Source organism: Gymnodraco acuticeps, unplaced genomic scaffold (assembly GCF_902827175.1).
Source record: "Gymnodraco acuticeps unplaced genomic scaffold, fGymAcu1.1, whole genome shotgun sequence".
Lineage (NCBI taxonomy): Eukaryota > Metazoa > Chordata > Actinopteri > Perciformes > Bathydraconidae > Gymnodraco > Gymnodraco acuticeps.
Window position 1 is genome coordinate 1,661,158 of NW_022989953.1, and position 22,979 is coordinate 1,684,136.

At 38.6% G+C, this 22,979-nt stretch overlaps 1 protein-coding gene across 1 annotated transcript in view; it reads left to right on the forward strand.

Annotated features, from left to right (window-relative positions):
* Positions 1-22,979, forward strand: part of cdh13 (cadherin 13, H-cadherin (heart)) — a 467,262-nt gene that overhangs the window by 168,328 nt on the left and 275,955 nt on the right. Inside the window, exon 4 of the mRNA XM_034210651.1 lies at positions 17,365-17,478. Within this exon, the coding sequence (XP_034066542.1) occupies positions 17,365-17,478 (114 nt within the window). The remainder of the gene's footprint in view (positions 1-17,364; positions 17,479-22,979) is intronic.

Consider the following 22,979-nt stretch of genomic DNA (forward strand, 5'->3'; position numbering starts at 1 on the left):
GCTGGAGTTGATTGTTGAAGCTTACTGGTTAACGTTCATCATATTAAACGAACGAACCCAAACGTTGTTGTTTTTATTAATATTATTACCAATACTTACTTAGCATTTTATTATAACACTGGAGAAACCGATTTATTGTGGCAGCAGAACGTGAACATGTAACTTAATGCCTGCATTTGAGGACGAAAAATAGCTCAGTCAATGCTTTAGGGACAAGGAAATGATTTGTTTAAATATTAGATATGACGTTATGTTTGCTTCTGTGACAATGAAGCTTATTCATTGCATTACATTTGTTGAAGTTGTTTGTCTTTTACCCTTACGTGTGTGTTACAAATGAATGTGAATATGGCATAGTACAAATATTTAAATTGACTGTCTCATGAAAAACGATTCTAAAATAAAAAGGACCCCAAAGTGAGTCAGCAAAACGTTCAATAATAATCTAAGGTATTGAGTTTTGGGATGTTACTTGCATACAAATCTATAAATGCCTTAAGGTTTCTAAAACATACAATATGTGGTAAATTCAACAGTGGACCCAGCAAAGATTCACATTTTTGCATGATTTGTTATTGATTTGTTGCTGTTACTTAATTTTAATAAATTCAAGTCAAGCTTAGTTACATGTGATGGTAGCTATATGCTCTTACCTGTGTGCCTCCTCCGCAACCAGACTGTATTCAAACTCTTAAGCACCAGTTCTATCTACTTTAAACAATTAAAAAGACAAAATCAACTACATTTATTGATATACCAATCTTTATTTTTGGGGCCTCTTCTTCTTTTAAATTAAACTTTCAGACATGAGATATTGAAATACAGTAATAGTTTTGTCTATTTAAAAAACAATGAGCCATTCCTAACAGTTAACTTCATATTTCTTATTGTCTAAAGCATTTATGACACACATTTCCCCCTCATATTCACAGTGTGGATCAATTGAGACAGCGTGCAGAGACTTTGGGAGAAACCTCAGCATGACGGATGTCCTGTCTGTGGGTTTGGCTGGAGAGGACTGAGGTGGAGAGGTCTTTCTCTGGGAGGAGGACCAGGCCTGATGAAGAAACCCCCTAACTGCATCTGTGAGCACATACTGGGCTCAGCTGTCACAAACAAATGATGGTCCTGTTTGACTTTGTGTTCACAATAAAAGTGTAGTTTCTTAGTGAATGTCCTGTATTGGTCTTTAATCTGAAATCAGCTTTTCATTTTCTTCTTGCCCCTCTGAGAAAATGGTGAAGCAGTTGTGTCCTTCAGGTATGTCCTTTCCTAACAGAAATGACAAACATATGACATTATTGCAGAGCAAGTGTGTTATTTATGAAAGGTTTGTTTATTTAGCGGCTGTAGAAATAATGTATTTTTTTAATTTTAATGTGTTTTTTTAATTCATCACTTTGTACTACAAAGATAATCAGATTATGAATGAACAGTCTGCAGTTAATCAACATTAAAATATCTTATTAAATAATATTCAACTGCTCGGTTGTCTCACTGCAAGAACCACTTTTACCACGTCTTTTACAGACAATATGTAGAGACAAATGGTAGCAATTCTCACAATGTAAAATAATAATTGCCTTAAATACATTGAAATGTGAAAGCTGATTATAGTTGTTACTTTATCTATTTAAACCAGAACGTTTCTCGATTCTTTGTACAGTATGAAAGGAGTCTTTGTACCTTGAGTCCATGCTGAAGTTCACTGATGTTAGGAATAGGTCTGTCTCTCGTGGTCAGCATCCTCTGGTCTGTCTGCATCACCTGGAAACTTTAAACAAACAGATGTATATGTAAAGTAACAATGTGTTGGTCACAGACTTTTTTTTACATGCAAATGTCATGTGATAATCTTTTTGTTATCCTTAAAAAAAAGTGCTGGATATCAAAGCCCACACACACGTAAGGGTAAAAGACAAACAACTTCAACAAATGTAATGCAATGAATAAGCTTCATTGTCACAGAAGCACACATAACGTCATATCTAATATTTAAACAAATCATTTCCTTGTCCCTAAAGCATTGACTGAGCTATTTTTCGTCCTCAAATGCAGGCATTAAGTTACATGTTCACGTTCTGCTGCCACAATAAATCGGTTTCTCCAGTGTTATGATAATAAAATGCTAAGTAAGTATTGGTAATAATATTAATAAAAACAACAACGTTAACCAGTAAGCTTCAACAATCAACTCCAGCTCAACAAACCATATTGCAATATCTACGTCAACGTTATTTCTGGAACCAACTGGAAATGTGAGATTCATATTTTTCAGATACACATATCTTATAGTGAGGTTAATCTCATACCGTACTCTGCTCTTCAACACTAATGTGACGCTAGCTGTCTGCATCGTCGAGCATAGCTATTTTAAATTAACAATAACAATGCATACAGTTACCTAACTAGCAAACTAACTAATGTACAAGCATGACCTTATTTTACCAACCTCACCGAGAAGCCTTATGTTTTACAGTATAATCCTTCTTAATGTTTTACACTTCTCCATTATGTTTTAACTTGTATGCTACGGATAGCATCGTTAGCACAGATGTAGCTTCGTCTCGCTTGTTAGCTGAATAAAAAGACAAGTAAGAAATAAAGTGCTTGAATTTCACTTACCGAATAAACTGCATTCATAGACGGTCTGTTTGAACCGCAGAGCCATAAGATAAGTGCGATATTTCAATGAAGAATACTCCACCAGGCATCAACACAACAAACACGTCCGAGTAGCAGCCTGGAGCTAATGAAGCTAACGGGGCTAGCAAAGAGACCACTAGCAGATTACTTCCGTTACATTAGAATGACTTCCGTTACATTAGAATGACTTCCGTTACAGCAAGAATCCCCTCACACACACATAGGTGAAACACATGCACATTCCCTACTGAGAACCTTTCAGTAAAATGTTTTTCAGGAGTGTGTGTGTGAGGTTAATTTTCAGTAGTGTGTGTGTGAGGTGTTCAGTAATGAATGTGAGAGGATTTCAATAGTGTGTGTATGACGTTAATTTTCAGTAGCGTGTGTGTGAGTTGTTCAGTAGTGAATGTGAGAGTATTTCAGTAGTATGTGTGCAAGGCCAGATGTTTTCAGTAGTGTGTGTGTGAGGTGTTCAGTAGTGAATGTGAGAGGATTTCAGTAGTGTGTGTGCAAGGCCAGATGTTTTCAGTAGTGTGTGGGTGAGGTGTTCAGTAGTGAATGTGAGAGTATTTCAGTAGTGTGTGTGCAAGGCCAGATGTTTTCAGTAGTGTGTGTGTGAGGTGTTCAGTAGTGAATGTGAGAGTATTTCAGTAGTGTGTGTGCAAGGCGAGATGTTTTCAGTAGTGTGTGTGCGAGGTGAGTTTGAATTGTGGCCTACACGGCCCTTCATAGCTATGCCGTCTAACAGAGACACTAGAAAGGCTGACTCTCTTTGTCTTTTTACAAAAACTATTTCCAAATTATAAATACATTAAAGTAATAATCTATCAAGCATTCAAACGTGTAGTCACTCTCTGAAGGGAAATGATGGTTCTTTAAAACATAGGTATTATTTTTGCTTATTATTAACATTTAAATCAGTAGTGAGTGACAGCGTTGGCGGAAATCATGGTTGAGATCGCGGAAGATTGGGACAAATGGAAACATGGCTATGACTTGGCTATGACTATGTTACTCTGCAACAACATAAATCCAATGATAGTTAGAACATATTAACATTACATTACATTGCATTTAGCTGACGCTTTTATCCAAAGCGACTTACAATAAGTGCATTCGACCAAGAAGATACAAACTTGAATAAGCTCAGTGGAGCATGTGGGATAGACGAGAGCAGGCCAGTTATAACGATTAGGAGATGCACGGGGCCAGTAATAATTGCGAGAGGACACATGAACAGGAATGGAGAAAATACACATGTTTTTAGCATGAGGGGATAAAAAAACACCAGCGATACTTAGCTCAGTCAAAGTAGGATTTGCCTCCTCTTTGCCTCCCTCGTGACTCCCGCAGGACTCTATTGTCTTTGTCAGTCTTGAACTCCCGTAGAACTCTATTGTCTTTGTCAGTCTTAAACTCCCGCAGAACTCTATTGTCTTTGTCAGTCTGACGCTCCAGGAAGGTGCTGCCTAAATTGGACACCAGTCCTGATTGCTGAGTTGTCACAGCTGTGGGCCCAAGCCCCTTTAATTACTTAACTTGATGAGCACCAGAAACTCTGTCACTTCAAACAATCAGTTGAGCCTTCAGGCCTTTTGTAATGCACTTTTTATAGTCACATTTCAGAATAAACCCTAGTAACAGAGGTTTTTAAAGTTAACCCTAATACAATTACCCCTAGTAAAGCCCTTAGTATTTGTACAATTGTTTAAATCAAAGTTAAACCCTAAGAAGCTAATGGTTCAGTTTTAAGATTTCTGTAAAAATAAGTTTACCCAGATGTCTGCCTGAAAAACAGGTATCTTAGCTGTTCTGAGATTTCAAAACACAATTTTAGCAAGAATAACTACAGAACAATTATACAGAGTATAATGAGACACAGAGGTCTAGAAACAAAATATAACTTACACATGCTTCTGGAATCAGCAGTTGAACCTATCTGGTCGAGTTTGCACACTAAACTTTTTAGATTTCAGTGTCGCTTAAAGTGGACCTATCATGCTATATTTGAATAATATATTGTAGGGCCATACCTATATAAAACATGTCTGTAAAGTTTTTTTTTCAAAATACCAAACAGATCATGCATTTTAGCCATGCCTCATTTCACTCTATTTTCTCTTTTTTAGCCCTTATTATCTTTTTTTGAATTGTGCCACGAATTACATATGATGTTTGTCAATTTAAAAGATAATTTTGCAAGTCAAAAAAAAAAAAATGTGTCGTAAAACTGTGAAGTAACACATTTGTTTGTGTGAAACGCTTAATGAACTACATCTCTGGTCTCGCAGTCAGACTCTCACAACAACACACGTCACCAAGATGGCCGTCACTACTGTCTTGTCAACAAAACGATTGACTACCCTCACAACACATCCTCACTCCCAGGTCGGCCTATGTTGACGTTATGTCAAGTCCCCTGTCGGCTTTTTCCAACGCAAGGGGGGGGGGGCCTTAGCGTCCATTTTCAAGGCAAGGGGGGGGGCCCCCCCTTAGCGTCCATTTTCAGCTTTCCGGGATGTCCATATGCTTCTATGGACGCTCATGGAAGCACGGCATTCGTTTGTGTCGGCTGCCCTTAAAGGCAATGTGAGCGTCCATTCTCATTGGATAACGGAGAATTGTACACCCGGAAGTAAGTATTCCCCTTACTGTCGATTGATTTTACAGTAATATCTGCACTACTCATCGACTAAAAAACACCAGATTATCCTTGTTAATTACACAACATTGATTGGTTTAAATTGTGTGCAATGCTTTTGTATTTTTCCCCTAAGATTCGGAGAAACAAATATGTTTTCGGAGTAAAGGATGGCAGAAGACACTACACTACCCAGAATCCCCAGCTATCGTTTGGACTACACCATGTGCTCTGTTTGACGTCACGTGATCTTCAAATTTCTCCCTGCAGAAAAAAAAAACATGGCCGAACTTCGTTTTATTCTCGATGGAAAATGCCTATTTTAAAGTTAGTTTGGCCATTAAAATGCGTTTTGATGTCATTTGATGCGAGAAATATGAGTTGTTATTTCAGATTATGTGTGCAGTGGATGTACATGATCTTTAGTTTGCTAGTTATTACGAAGATTACTTCAGGAAATTGCGTCCATAACGTTTTCATTGTTACCAAGGTGGTTGCTAGGGACGCTGCTATCGATATTATTTCTGTTCTGTTGTGTAACTGTTTTTAATGGTGTTATCTTTATTACTACCCCCTTCCCCGTCAATGTATAGTGTTGGTCCACAGCGCAAACATATTAGTTTAACAAAATCCGCATCTAAAGATAGCCTACGTTATTTCCCCCTGTGCAATTCCAGTCTCACATCTCACAGCACATCGTCATTAACAAATACCGGAAACAGACCGAAAACATTTTTTTTTTAAATACAATAATACTTTATTCCGAGTGTGCTTGCTTTTCTCTTTGGAAGTCATCACATAACGGCATGGTAATACACGGTTCGGCTGCATTAAATATTACATATCTGCCGTAGTTCTGTATTTATATAGCCCTGATGAGAAGACTTCTAGACAAACATGAGGAACTGAAAACGTGACGTGGATCATAAATATATCAGCCATTAAACAACATCTTACATTTATTTTTCACACAATACGTCTCCTTGCAGTATCAACACTAATTCGGCTGACTTTTATATTTGATCCAATTGGTAGATAGGCTGTATTTACACCATAAAGGTGCACAGCTGATATAAAGGGACACCTAGTGGTTAAAGCATGTTATTGAATTTCATTATTTTTATTATTAGATATTAATAGGATCCCTATAAAGTATATTAATTACTCGTTATTCTCTACTAATAGTTAATTAAAGACTGTATATAATGACTATTTTGCACATCCCTTTCAAGATTTCAAGATTTTCTAAGGTTTATTGACATATCATATAGGCCTACACAACTATGGTGTAGTTATGCATTGAATGAAAAACTTGGGTCGCAGGTTCCTCAATAGTGCATTACAAGACATCTATCAATATTTGTGCGTACCTCCAGCAATGTTAACTATGTTGAAGCACTTATTTGAACTGATATTATACATAATGTATTATACTCTTATAAGATGTATGTAGATATTTCATCTCCGACCTTGTCAGGTATTGAACAATCAATAAATAAAGAACACAGAATTGTTGAATATAAAACACAGAATTTGTGTGATTATACTAAATGATTTACAAATAAACACCACTGCATATTTAACTGTTACACATGCTGATGTAATGCAAATGTTCCAACTTGAGATCAATAAAGTATATCTTATCTTAAGCTGATCGATGGCTACTGCCATATTTGCAAAATGTGCCTCTGAACCTTAACAAGTGCATGTTTCAGGCTTATCAATTAATGTAATGTAATGTAATGTTATCAATTAACAACAGGGGTCACAAACATAAGACCAGCTGTTAAATAAAGCTCTTCTGACCTTAGCTGGCATGTGTGTATATTAATGCTGCCCATTATGGGCACAAGCAATTTTCACCCATTTATTAATTATATGTTTTAAATGTGAGTGTTTCCTATCCCCTAAACCTCCAGGGATGTACACAGTTTAATACTGGCAACTTCTTATTATGGGAAATACGAAAACGTCTTTTAAAACTACAACTCCCAGTAGAGACGTGCCATAGATACAGAACATGTTGCGAAACAGAATAGCCAGCATTTGTAGTTCTGGGGACGAGGTGGGGGAGGGGGGACGCGGTGGACCCGTTCAAATCCAGTTTTGGACAGTCTGCCGTGATTCCATCCCATTTCAAGTGCTGTTCGAGGCTCGGCGTAACCCTCGGAGCACACTCTCCAATCACAGAGCTTGAGGACTATCACGGGGTTTGTCAAACAGAGCACATGGTGTAGTCCAAACGATAGCTGGGGATTCTGGGTAGTGTAGTGTCTTCTGCCATTTTTACTCGAAAAAACATTTGTTTCTCCGAATCTTAGGGGAAAAATACAAAAGCATTGCACACAATTTAAACCAATCAATGTTGTGTAATTAACAAGGATAATCTGGTGTTTTTTAGTCGATGAGTAGTGCAGATATCACTGTAAAATAAATCGACAGTAAGGGGAATACTTACTTCCGGGTGTACAATTCTCCGTTATCCAATGAGAATGGACGCTCACATTGCCTTTAAGGGCAGTCGACACAAACGAACGCCGTGCTTCCATGAGCGTCCATAGAAGTATATGGACATCCCGGAAAGCTGAAAATGGACGCTAAGGGCCCCCCCCTTGCGTTGAAAATGGACGCTAAGGCCCCCCCCCCTTGCGTTGGAAAAAGCCGACAGGGGACTTGACATAACGTCAACATAGGCCGACCTGGGAGTGAGGATGTGTTGACCCTCACTATCACCACAATAAAACACGTCCAGAATAATGTCATGCAAAGCTGCCTGCCTGCCTTCCTTTGATTCTCTCTGAACTGCATGGTCTTTTTAATGTTTAATGTCAACCATTTGTGCAGATAGCATGAAGTAGAAAAGATCGGCGATCGCCGATGCTAGCGTTAGCATTTCTCCCCCGGGCTTAAATTGTGTATTATAGAATGATCACACCAGTGACAGTACTCTTCAAAGGGTTCACGAAATATGACTACTACTCTTACTGTTTAACATTTTGGGTTACTTAATGTTACTTTATATTAAGGCTAATAAAAATGACAAGGCTGTAATGCTAACTAACGTGCTAGCTGGTTCTTTCATCAGACGGGAAGCGAAATAACGAGCAAGACCCATTGCTGGTATGATAACAACCTGGTACTAAGCACACAGGCATCTTGTTAACGTTATCTTATCTTAGCCAGCGCCATATACTGTATAGATAGATTATATCTATATGGCACTGATCTTAGCTATCTCTTAGTGGAGGAAAACAATTGTGACATCACTTGACATCACTCTGGGATTTGTAGTCTTTCTAGTTGCGTATTTTTCATAGTCTTATATTTCAACAGTTTTACGACAAACTGTGACTTTTTTTACATGAAAAGTATTGTTTAAGATTGACAAACATCATAGCCCTATGTGTAATTCATGGCACAATTCAAACGGGATCGAAAGATACGTTTTCTCTCTCCATTGACTTCAATACATTATTTTTCCGAAATAAGGTCCCATGGACCGGAAGTAGATGGGCGTGACTTTGCCACTCTATTGCCGTGGCTGTCTCCTCCTGATAGGTGGAGAGTTGCCCATACAGTATAGACGGAGCTCCTCGTTTCTGACGTCAGAGATATTTCAAATCTGTATCAGATCCGTTGTAGCCCCGTTTTTAGAGATTTGGGTATGGAGGAAAAGAGAGAGGGTTGTGTTTTCGACACAGTTCCCTGACACACGCATATTCATGTGTAAAAGACGTACAAAAGTGCATTTTGCATGATAGATCCCCTTTAAGTACTGTATTGGTGGGGGGAGTGGCCTCTCAGCAGCAATTATGTCACTTCACACAATCAGTTGAGCCTTCAGGCCTTTTGTAATGCACTTTTTACAGTCACATTTCAGAATAAACCCTAGTAACAGAGGTTTTTAAAGTTAACCCTAATACAATTACCCCTAGTAAAGCTCTTAGTATTTGTACAATTGTTTGAATCAAAGTTAAACCCAATTTAAACCATTTTGTCTTTGCTTAAATGTGAGATGCCATCAAACTCTCTCAGGGGAAATTATTAAGTATTATATCTGTCCTGTGGACAAATGCTTTAATGTCTCTGTCTCTCCCAAAGCATATTTACTTACACACACAGTCACAACGTGCATGAATTAGGCAAAGGATAGCAAGACAAACAAAGATGAAAAAAAAGATTGTCGGAGGAGCCGGGCAGAGAGGAAGACATCCTAAAACAAAAAAGAATAATATGAGAGAGGAGGAGTCCTCTAGTGAAGCAGGGTGGTTAGAAGCTCTCGTTATTTCACTATCAATTAATCTCCTCACGCTCTGGGACCCATATCATCAAAACATGTATTGTCCCTTTCCCTGTCCATAACCTCTAGCCCCCCACCACACCCCCCACCCCACGCCTCTGCACCGTCTCAAGTGGCCCATCAAACACGAGTTCAGAGCAGCCGGCGCTTCTAAAGAATCTGTAACTAACTCATGGCATATTAAAAAGCTTGTTTCAATAAGCCAGGGGTTTGACTTGTGGAATGACTCTGTTGGGAAGCTGAGCTTTAAATCTCTCATCTGAGATCATGGTAGTCAAGCTGCCTTGATGCCACTTTCCTATTTTTCAATTATTGCACCGCAGAGTAGTTTCGTTTTTTTTTGTGTTTAAGAAATACAATTTCTTTGTTTGCCCAAAGCTCTCTTTGTTTCCTCTCTAACGCAGAGCGGAAATATTCCATGGTGAATTTATTGGCATAACTAATGTTATCGTGGCAAGAAATATTGGCTGTTGATAATTGATAAGTGCTGTGAGCGAAGGTGGAGAAAATCAGTTTTTAATTCCGCCGTGCGAGCTGTTAGTTTGTTGTAACACAGCCCAAGAGGGAGCGAGGCGACTGATGAATGATTCCTATTATAAGCAAAACTCCGAATTGAAAGCGTAATTTATTCCCCTTCTATTGCTTTTTTTCTGCAACCGATCAATATGTGAATTAATGGAAGAATGCATTTCAATTTACGAAATGCGCGCTCCAAGACATGGACTTGTTTGTGTATTATTCCGTGTTATTTTGGCTGTGTCGTGCAGAACAACAGTTATGCAGAACATTTTCTTACCTTCAGGGAAGCATTGCCAGGCACTATTCACATGCAACAACTGATAAGAGGCAAAATAATCCGAGTCCAAAAGCCTATTTATTTTTGCTTTTGTTATGTTTTATGCATTTTTGCACACTGAATGAAATGTAATATTGCATCCTGAGCAAAATTCTCAGTCTGCAATTGCAAATAGATTTTTTCTTACTAATGCTTCAATGTTCAGTAAGGCTTTCTGGATATGACTAAGAAGTCACAGCTCGCATCCACAGCACAGCATCTCTCATTGTACCAAACAACACCAATAATCTTCCTCTCTCTGTCTCCATCCCACTCACGCTATCTCTCCTTAGCTTGTTCTGTAGCTCATTTCTTAATTCTGTTTACCGCCTTTTGTCCATTCTCTGTCTGCCTTAACATCGGCTCCTCCATATTTTGCTCAAATTGCTTAATTTATCTGCAAACTTACACATGTTGCTAAGCTTGTATGCATGGGACTGAGTGCTTTATAGGAGCCAAATGGCTTAATGTCATGTTGATTTACAAGAGCAGAAAAAAAGACCTTCACCTTCAAAAATAGATGTTTATAATTCAGTACTGTGCTAATTCTAACAAGGTTTTGTTTCACACCAGGTGAAATATTAAAATGATCAATTACACAATAAAGCGTGCAGTGATAAAAATATACCACATGCTTCACTTGAGAAAAATTAGGGACACTTACCGCATTACAAATAAATGTTCTCAATTGATAATTAAGTAGAAGTACAGAAGTATGATTAGCAAAATGTAATGTTCATCTCTAATTTACTGCAGTTTGTGATACATTTGTTATACTTAGTTTATTTTTGTTTTATGATATATTTATATTTACTGTAAATATTTGTCATTATTCTCTTTAATGTTAAATAGTTTTGTGACATTTTTCTTTTTATAATTTTTCAATTTGTTATCTTCTCTAACACCATACATGACATGTCACTTATTAGATATATACGACAGCATATTCCTTTTATGTGTAATCATTATTGATACATGAAGTACATGTACATGATACTTCATGTATCAATATAGGCCCTTTTCTAGTATCATATTTATAGAATAATAGTTTTTCAGTTTTTTTTCCTCCAAAAAATACATGTCCAGCATTTATTGTTGTTTTTTCAATCTTGAGCCAATCTTAGTTACTTTTTATCATTCTGGGTACCTTAGTAGCACAGCACTGCCTCATATCATTAAAGCTTATAATGTGATTTATATGTACAGTACAAAAGAGCAATTGATTATGAGTGTTAAATATTTGTTGTTGAGTAAAAAGTACATTATTTCCCTCCAAAATGTAGTGGAGTAGAAGTATATGTAGCAAAAAATGTAAAGTATATTACAAGTATTTCCTAATAATACTTAAAAATAATAATTGGGCAAGTTTTACAATCAACTTCTGAACTTATAAAGGGCATTTGGTCATGAAGTCCGTTTCAATACATTGGAATTGATACATTTGACTTCGAGGAGTATTCATGTTTAATAACACAGTTAGTGTGGTTAAGTTTTAGGAAAATAATCCTTAAAAGAGGTGACAAGTTAAGAAGATAAACCAAAAATAGATTCTGAAAAGGGTGCTCAGGTATCTTAGATTTAGTTGAAAGCTTCCCTTCTTGGTGCCGTACCTGCTTCACATGAGAGAGAAGTCTGACTGTGTCAAGGGAAACGTGGATCATCAGATTGATGACTGTTTCAGGTCAGTGGAGGATAACAAATTCAAGAAGACCTGAACCATGATGCTTAAAACATCTCAAATATTATACCTGTCGGGAGAAAATGTAAGGTTTATAAATGCACATTTAATACAGTGGTGGGGCTGATAAACTCAAAGCATGCTGGTCAAGATTCAAACAATACTTTCTTACCCAATTCACAAAAAACAGACATGTTTGAACAGGAAAGGATAAGTAGTTGCGGTAGAACACTTGAACATGACACTGCATGCACTACTGCAATGTGCTCTAATACCTAAACCATATAATACAAATGTATAGTAATAAACACTTATAATAATAATACATTACATTTATAAAGCGCTTTCCCTGGTGCTCAAAGCGCTTACATGACTTCATTTTATAATGAGCTTGTTTTGAAACAGTTGCGTCTCGATTTTGTTCCTTTCACCCTCTACACCGTTATCTGTCGCAGGTGCGATTGTACACATAATCACATTGGCACAGTGTTAATTAATGCAGCTAATTGAATATTTGAAATAAGCATTAGTCAACAGTCTCTAGCTGCATTCTGTTGACTAAGATGACACGTGTTTATGCTTTCTTGAGTATACTCTAACAAAGTGTGACATATTGTGCTGTTGACACCAACATTTAAGGACAGGCCATCAGAATAGTGTGCTTTTGTAATATGAACTTTTCACATATACAAACTGCTGTCACTGTGTGTGTAACTGACTGATTGCATGACATGGCTGCATATCCACGAGTTTATTCCACATTACATAGCTGTACGTTCCTGTCACCACCGCTGCTGGCCTTGATATTGTCCATCTCTCACCAGGTCTCCAACACATTGTCAGCAATGAGTAATGACACTTCTCAATATAGCATTGAGAGTGAAACTGGCAGAATGGACAAGGACGTGACTCTACTGCCATGCGATGACAATGACAAAGGCTCCATCTTTCCGTGCCTCACACACACAGCCACACACACACGCAACCAGACACTTATGGTAGTACATTATACAGTGTATGCATGTACACACAGTGTTGAAAGAGTTATATAGATCCTTTACTTTAGTTAAATGAATAAATCAATAACATGTCATTGTTCATTATCAAGTACCCATTGGCCAAACATACAAACACACCAAATGATTAGAAATAAATGAAGTTGCCAATCAAGTGTCTCTGACACATATCATTTAATAACTAGACCAATTGACCAATTAACAGTAACAGAGCCGGCCAGCTAACCAATCAGAGCAGACTGGGCTCTGGTTTCAGACAGAGGGCGAAAAGAGGTGCTGCAGCACAGGTAGTATAAGAAAATAAAGACCTTTTTGAACATTAAAGCATTGAAAAACAGTAAAGTTCAATTCATGCAAAACCTCATATTTATACACGCTAATGTTATTATATGTAAAGTAACCCCAAACTAAAGTTTTAAGACTGAAATAACTAAAAAAAACGACTTTTCCCTGTGAAAGACATGATATGGAAATATTCAAATGAACTACAAGTTCCTCAAATTTGCAGAACAGTAATACTTGAGTAAATACAATTGTTACATTCTGGGGATTTTCCCCCTCCTTTGTGACTGTTCAAATATATTCTAATCTTCCTCACGAGATTAAATTTTGTTCTCATGAAACTTGCAACTCAGTACACGGAAATGCCTTAATAATCATTTGAGAGACAGAGAAAGAAGAGCAAATGTATTCAAGCTGGATCAAGGTGGATGGCGCAGCAGTAATTTATGAACAGGAGACATTAAACATGCATAGCTTTCGTCTCTTACGGTGTCACCAACCTGTGAGAACACCATTCATCACAACATGCAAGACTGCAGAGGGAGGAGGTGTGAAAGAAAGCTATCGCTAAGTGAGAGAACAGCAAAGTGGCAGGTAAGAAGGTGAGAGGAAAGGAAGCAGGCTGCCTGTTATCAGAAGACCCCGTAGCGAGCAGGAAACATGTCTGTGTCCAGCTGGAGATTTTTGTGAGTGTGTCCTGACATCCTGCAGAACATTAATAGGTTTTAAAGCGCCATCCCTCCCTATATATGTCCACTGTATCTCAGCTCAGGGAAGACGAGGATTTGACAGAGCGATTTATCTCAGCCCTAACCCCTGTCAACTGTCCTCACATCCAGCCGCTAAAAATACTTCATGGTGCCTCCTAAGCTCTTCATACCCTCCTTTACAAATATCCCACAGCTGAGACCTGTGCATGATGGGATTGAGGCGCTCATTCCCGGGTTTCACACTCCAGGTTTTTACAGGAAATGCTTAAAAGTCCCATCATCTTGCTTATAAACCGGTTCCATATAGTATGTACACACACCACTGACTGCTCTTTAGACACAAAGCAGGTCTTCTAATGTCTCACAGATTGGTGCAGTGTTCTGTTTAACTGCTTCAGGTCCACTTTTAGATTTTGACCTTTGGAAGGTCATCCCCCAGTGGGTTCGATAAGAGTGGCCATTTTAGAGACCGCTCAGTGTGTCTTTGGTTTGTTCTGGTCGGGTTGTGTTTATGATTACTGTGACATTGTGTTCCCTCTGACCTATGCAGCTGGTGGAGGTGGACGAGTGAAGCGTTTAGGTGTGGGAGTGTTAGCCGCTGCCCTCAATGTCAGAGTGTCGCCACTGTGCTGTAAACAAATGGCTCAGTTTTTCCCCCTTACCTGTTCTCTTTCCGTCATTCTGACAGGGGTGAGAGTGCTGCCAGAGTCCCTGTCAGCCGAGAACAGGAGTGTGAACAGTAAACACAAACAGTCCCCTGCACACACACACATAAATTCACAACCATACCTGTGCGCAGTGCATATTGTCAATACATGGTTGTACAGTAGGCTATAAAAGATGAAGGACAAAAGAGACTATTTGCATTGCAAATTAAAGCACACAAACCTGAGGTCAGTGTTTTCCATTTTATATTGAAACTGTACACGGGGCTCAATGATGGGCTTGTTGCTGTGCTGTTTCTTTCTCTCTCTCATTGTTCGGTCATTGTGCTCAACGTTTAGGAAGTGACTGGCTCTGTGTGGACAAGGACTGTGGTGGCATGGGGCCGACCAGATTTGTGTTAAACATAGTAACTGTTTAATGTCAAAAACATTTTTAGTAATTGTTTTTTATAATAAAAGAAGAAAAGAACAAAAGAGGTACTCATTGTCTTAGCAGCTTCCAATTGCTGTTCGTGGTGCTCATCAAAGAGTGGTTATAATAGGCTCAGTGGTTTGATGTTTCCACGTTAAATTTACCTAGAAAGATTTAGTTATTTTATTTTGATGTACACCACATTTGCATTTTTTATCAGAAAATAAATATCAATTTAAATGGTTCCCAATCTTTTACCACTTCACCAATAGAGGTTGGCTTTCCGACTGATTTATGCAAAGACAATTTGAGACAAATATATCCCAATGTCTTTTGGGTACCATCATTTTTTCAAAGAAGACCTTAGGACACGGGTGTCAAACTCAAGGCCCGGGGGCCAGATCCGGCCTCCGACTTCATTTTATTTGACCCGCAAGAGCTTGCAAAAAATATAAAACATTTATTATACGGTTTCATGATGACACTTTACAGAAGCACAATGTCCATAAACTACATGTCCCACAATGCATTCCATTTTGTGACATGCGCACTGAAGAGACTTGCGATTATTTGAAATGATTTGCCCTAAACCTCTGCTCTCAGACGTAGTTAATTATGAAGTTATTACCCTATCCACTAATAATCCAATGCAGAGGCAATCATGTAATATAAAACATATATATATATATTTATATAGTCTTAAAGTTACAACCGACCCTTTGAGTGCAACCTTAATGTTGATGTGGCCCGCGAAGAAATTGAGTTTGACACCCCTTAGGACATACCTTTACAGAACAGACATGCACGCTGTTGCAGAAAAAGTCTTTGAGCAGGTGATCAATATCCCGAGATCCATCATACAAAATGTTGCACTTTTGCATTGGGTGAGGGATTTTGGATTTACAAGTTCCCTGCTGAGTGTACACTAGGAAAAATACTGACTGTTAATTGATGTTTTATTGGAGAATTAGGGAAAAGTGAATTGATGAAAAGTAACATCTCAATCATAACACATACACCTTAGCTTCTTTCTCTAAGTATTTGTTTTTGCCAAATTAGAAGCAAACTGTTGCCTCTAAATGCACTGTAGAATTGCACCTACAGTGCAGTGTGTGAACGACACTTTTTCCAACCCTTTTTTAAATGAAACCTCAAGGTATTGGGCGTGAAAGACGCAAACAGAGCCAGAGTAATTGAGACAGATTGTGTACAGGATGACAGAATAATTTAAATACATTTTAACAAAATTAATGTTAAGTAGTTTTAAAAAATAAAAATAAGAGACCACTATACACTTAACAGTTTCTATGGTTTTACTAGGTATGTGTTTGAGTAAAATGCATTTGTTTTATTTTTTCTATAGATTGAATCTAGAATATGTCTCTGTGTTGGAATTCAACAGACACTGGAATCTCTATAGAGATTGAGATTTAAGAAAAACATTTATTAATTAATGTGTGTGTGTTTGTCTCTGTGTGTATTTAATATCTCTCGGCTGGTGTCCAGGTGTAAAGACACCCTTCAGCCTGTCCCCCCATAGGTCATCAGCTCCTTGTCAGCAGGCAGGACTCCAGCTTCCTGTTCAGTGACTGACATCATTTCCGTCAACATCCAAACAGAAGGGCCCTAAATGTACAAGTGATCTATAAGTAAAGAAAAGAGCGGGAAATCTCTCGCTATATTATACAGTAACAACCACATCCTTGTTGACTACAGCAGGAGAGTGGAACATTACATTAGATTATGCTATTGTGCTTTCAAGAGCAACAATAAGATTTCAGATTGGCTCTTTCTGCATGAACAACTCAGTTGCTCTGCCCAAACCTTGTCATCTTTCATTTCTTCAGTTTTGCAAATGTTTTTGGCTTGGTTGCCCCTGTTTTGTTTTAAATATTTGTTATCCAGCATCGCTCCTATCCCCTTATTCGACATATGGGCTGATTAAACCCAAGTTCATATTTGTATTCCTTTTTATATAGTTCCTGCTACTCAAAATTGGGAATCACTCAAAATAAATATATGTTTTAACCAAAATGCGAACTTTACTGCTTGCTGCGTGTGTTAAATGTTGTTTAAGCCATAGAGATGTAATAATTAAAGGAAAGGCTTACACGCATGAAATATAAAATATTTGTTATTTCAAAGTTCAACAATATTGTTCTCTTCCATTGTCTTTTAGGACATTCTGGGTGTCGGCAACATGGTCCCATCCCGTTCCAAGAGATCCCTGCTGGTCCCTCCTATGATCATAACTGAGAACCAGAGAGCTCCCTTCCCCAGGGTCATTGGCAAGGTAAGTGACAGATGGTCCTCTCATAAACTCAAAAAGTCATTCTTTGTCATAACAAGAAAAAGTAATTCCTTAGCCAAAAGACAGGAAAAGGCCTGTGGTCAACAAATTGATCTCAAAAGGTTCAAAGGTTTTGATGTCATATACACAGCTATAGGACATACACAGACATACAATTCAATCACTACATAGTATTTTTGTTTTTTGTTTTAGTGTAATCACTGTCTTTTTACATTGGCTGTTTTACAAAAACACAACTTATTCCAGATAAAATGCCATTCCTATATGGAAAACGTGATGCTCCGTTTTCTACTCAATACGGAAGTAGTATCACTCATTGCCTTTACTGGCCATCAGTCATCATTTAATTTGCCTTTTAAAGTCTCATTAATATCCCAATGTTTTTGTTTGTTATCCGGAAAACAATCTGAAATATTTTGTTCCAACATTCAGTGATTTAACTGTGTTAATGTTCATCAAATGGCAGTGAAACAGTTACTCTGATACTCAAATGGTAAAGCTGTTGTCCAGTACAGCCTCCTATTCCGCTGTTGTATACATCCATATAGAATATCAATAAAAGTTCTCTGCTTTAACGGCAAGGTTTTTTACTCGCGGCGAAATAAAGAAATTAAACTGAAAATGTAATTCAAAAATAAACTGCCGCTGCGGCAACATTAAGCAGCTCTTACTCAGGAAACATTTTCAATGAGTATCCTACTCCCTACTAAATAACATAACTCAATGAATAGCTCCAACAGAAAGCCTTAGGTTTAGTGCTAAGCCTAACCCTATCCTAACCCTAATGTATTGCTCTAAATTTGTTTTAGCCTCAGTTGAGCTTAAACACAGGCACATTTCAATCAGAGGTCTTTATGCGTCTTTCACTTGCACAATTATTTGGTCACCATTTCAGAATCAGAATTCCTCTATTATCCCACAGAGGGGAAATTAACATGGTTACAGCAAAAGTGAAGATAGAGACAAACGATAACAAATTCAACAGTATTAGATACAAGGGCATGCACAACAAAATGTAAATATAAAATGTAAAAGGTATTCATTTACAAGTTACATTTGATGTAGATTCTACACATTTACAAAATTCCTTAAGCAGAATTCTGCTGCTTTGCTGCCCTTTAAATAAACAAGTTTAGTGCCTGAGGCAGTTTGGCATAACAATCTTCTGACTGCTGCTGTTGTCTGCTACACAATGGCCAAAGAACCTATCTATGCAAAATAATACTTTACTCCATATCTACATCTGACAGTGACTGGCTTGCTGTCCCAGATCAGAGGGCATGTCACTCACTGGACTCATGACCGGCCTCATAGAAACAGAGCAAGAACTCTCCACCTTTAAAACATTAAACATGCTGAACACAGATTTAACAAATATTCAGGACATTCTGCCAGCATCTAAACAAAGCAGAAAGTGTTATTAGTGTGGGTGTAATTAACAGCAATACTATAATGGCTTTGCTTGCTGAAAAGAGAAGCCATTTTTCTTTGTTTACTTTAAAAAAAGGGCTGTGTGAATACAATCCTGAAATAATCTCTTTATCATAGAGTGAAAACTAGTCAAACTCAATCCATATTGAAATGTGTTTTTCCTTGCTCAGACATTTTAACATGACATTGCTAAATTAGTAAACACAGTAAAAGCTTCCATTATTGGCCACTTAATACAAAGGCAATAGGTGGGCTGTTTTATCAGTCATAAATGGAGAGAGTTTCACAAGGCTGCTGTGTGTGTTTACTTCTGCCATGCATGTGGTTTGAATTCAGGATGCAGCATTGTAATCCTTGATGTCAGCCGCAGGTCGGGCTTACCTTAAACCATTCAATATAATGACACATATTTTCCTTTTAGATATATATATTTTTTTAAATGTTCGCATTGACTCAGAAGAAATAAATGTGACAATTTGCAGGTAAACTAAATATAGTAAATGGAGGCTTTGATCAATTCTTCACAGTCATTCTTATAATTTAAGTAATCCCCTTGTACATGCTGCTGCCATTTTTACCTTCTAAGTGGAGCTTTAACCAGTTCTGAAATCGGGGATCTGGAAAACTATAGGTTATTTACGTAACCCCAGTTCTCATTCATAACACTCCGTTCGATGTCTCACTATGGGATGCGCCTCAACGCGTATGCAAACAGAAGCATCAATCTCATTACGCCAATCCTGATTGGCTGGTGATCTTGACGTCAACGTCAGGGAATCCACCCACCCTTTAAGTAGCTTGCGCTACGACGCAGCGTCATTCAAAATAAGCACCTCTTCTCGCTTCGCCTTAGCAAGAAGGGCCGTCTGGTGAGACATCTCACTTCATGTTACTCTGAGAACTGGGGTTACGTAAGTAACCTATAGTTCTCATTCATAACACTCCGTTCGATGTCTCACTATGGGATATTGAAACTCCCGTATTGCTAGACATGCTTATCTCGAAAATCACCAAAAACAACCAGAACGTAACAGGTAGAACCCTGTCTCAACACGGGACCCAGCACTGCGCGGGCCACACTTGGAGCAGAGACATCTAGCCTGTAAAAGCGGACAAAAGTGAGCGGTGAGGACCAGCTCGCTGCTGCACAAATGTCTTGGATGGAAACACCCTTGAACAAAGCCCAGGATGTAGCCAGTCCACGAGTAGAATGAGCACGCAGGCCCGTTGGTGCCTGCAAACCCTGACTCGTATAAGCCAGAGCAATCGCTTCCACAATCCAGTGGGAGAGCCGTTGCCTGGTAACGGGCTTGCCCTTCTGAGGGTTAGCCCAAGATACAAAGAGTTGGTCATTGCATCGAAACTCTTTTGACCTGTCCATATAGGTTCGTAAAGCACGAACTGGACACAGCAAATTCGGCTGCTGTTTCCTCAGAGGAACACAGCGGCGGAGGAAATGCCACAATGTCAATGGGGCAGGGGCGGATCTACCGGGGTGGCATGGGGTGGCAACTGCCACCCTAAACAATAGCCTTGCCACCCCAGCTGCCACCCCAGTTGGCATCTTTGTTTTGAAAGAAAAGTTGTGGCTCATCGGACATTTATGAGAGAAAATCTCTAATGTCCGAGTGCAAGTGAATGCAGCACAAGACGCGAGTCTTGTAACCCCTCCCCCGGCCCTGGCGCGAGACTGGAAATATGATCGAGAAGCATTTCGGACCCAAGTAGACGGAAGGAATGAGGTATTTGCGATCTACAATTACAGAGAAGAGAATGTCAAGTTTGGCTGTACTCAGCATTGAATCAAAACGCACTAAAGCTTTGGATCTTAATACGTTTGTGAGGCGTTTTGCTGAACAAAATATTAATCGCCGCATTCAGCTGTAATAGACATGCCAACTTGATGCTCTGCTCGCGGATGACTCGATGAGCATAACAAACTATTAAGATGATGACCTTGTATGCGTGTGTATATTTTTTTTCTTTGAGGGGGTCTGCCCCCAAAAAACTGTTTTAAGTCCTGAGAAAGTAAAATCAGACGGTGTGTAAAACTACACTGCCCAGCCAACAGAAAGTAACCACTTTGATTTAACCAGGCCAGTAGACAAGGACTTTCCACTGGATAATAACTTACTGCAGCGATGTATATGTTTTAGCTGAATACACGTTTTTTTTTTTTAACCCTAACTGATGCAGTTAGTCACTTTTTTAATATTTGTTCTTTCTGATGTAAAGTCAAGGTTGTAACTGTATATCAATAATGATATAATTACTTGTTTTTCAAATTTGAAGGAGGGTGAGCAAGCATCTTGATGAACATTCATCATTAACTCCTCCAAAGAATATAGTTTATTCAATAATAAATGAATATGTGAATCATAAAAGGGATTGACAGCTGATAGGAATAATATGATTGTTAATAGTATCATATTCATTCAGACAAACATCGATGAGACAGTTAATGAATGTACTTATTGCAGCAGTCTTCATAGATTTGGTACCCCTGCTGGTCTAAGATTGAAACAAACTCATTCAGTTATTGTTCAGTTAAAATTCATTAAATTACGTCTGCCACCTTATATATTTATATGTAAGGCTTTACTGATGTGCCACAATAATATCACCTAATGTCATTGAGTTAAAATATTAATATTGTGGCTTTCCAAGTTAACATTGATTGTAGGGGTGTAACGGTTCACAAACATTTCGGTTCGGTTCGTACCTCGGTTTTTAGGTCACGGTTCGGTTCGGTACGTTTTCGCAGAAAAAATTATCACAAAACATTAAAAAAAATATTAATTTGTTTAATTATTATTAAACTGTGAATATTCACTCAAATAAATACAAAATATAATAAAATAAACATTAAGGTGCAGCATTTCGATGAACTGAAATAATCTCTATTTGAACTGTACTGTACTAGTACCTAAGCAGCCAGCTTGACATTAGGACTTGCTTGTCATTGTATTTTCATGTTTTTTTAAAGAAAAATTAACTTGTCCACATTGCTTGCCGAAAGGGCAGATCTGCTGGCACTAACAATGTCTCCTGCTGTGGAGAACACCCTCTCGCTAGGGACAGAGGTAGCAGATACAGCCAGGTAGCGCTTTGCTAACATGGCAACATAAGGATATTTGGCGTTTGTAATAGCTTTGGCTCGGTCTGAACTTGTTGCGAGTGGTGGAGGCTTAAATGCTAGTGGGAGTTGGGTTTGCACTTCAGTCTTTTTTCTTTTGGTACCGGTGATATTCACGTTTGGGTGATGCCTTTTCAAAAGAGTGTGCAAGTTTGATGTATTGCCAGCCGCGTAACCAATGTTAGTTGAACAATCCCGACAAACAGCTTTGGTTCAGTCCACCTGTCTTTGTCCGTCATCCTTGTACGTAACTGCGAAACCAAAATGTTCCCAAACTGGAGACTTCAATGATGCTGGAGGATTTTCGAGCTCAACTTTCTCTGCGTTCGCCATTTCCTCAAATTACTGACTACATTTGAACGCATCCCTTTGACCAGCTCTCATAGTATGCCTCTCGTCCAATGAAATGACTTGGTCGCTCTATGATATATATATACCTAAGATTACTTCCAGAAAGTTGTTCATGTTCTCAATTTTTTACATTTAACGTTATATTCGTTCGGTACCCTTCGGTTCACACGTGTACCGAACCGAAGGGCCCGTACCGAATAATTTCAGTACGGGTACGTGTACCGTTACACTGCGATTTAAATCAGCATATACTTCTGCCAGGGGATGCCACCCCTCAAAATCTCCTGCCACCCTCTTGCCACCCCATGAATATTTGTCTAGATCCGCCCCTGCAATGGGGGTACATGAGCCAACCACCTTAGGTATAAAGGCAGGGTTGGGCTTCAGCAACACTCTTGTTTGCCCCGGGGCAAACTGAGTGCATGAAGGATGTACAGAAAGCGCATGAATGTCACTGACTCGCTTGGCAGATGCCAGAGCCAGTAACAGCACTGTCTTCAGTGACAGGAGTTTCATGTCAGCTTCTTCTAGGGGTTCAAATGGAGGTCGAGTGAGCCCATCTAAA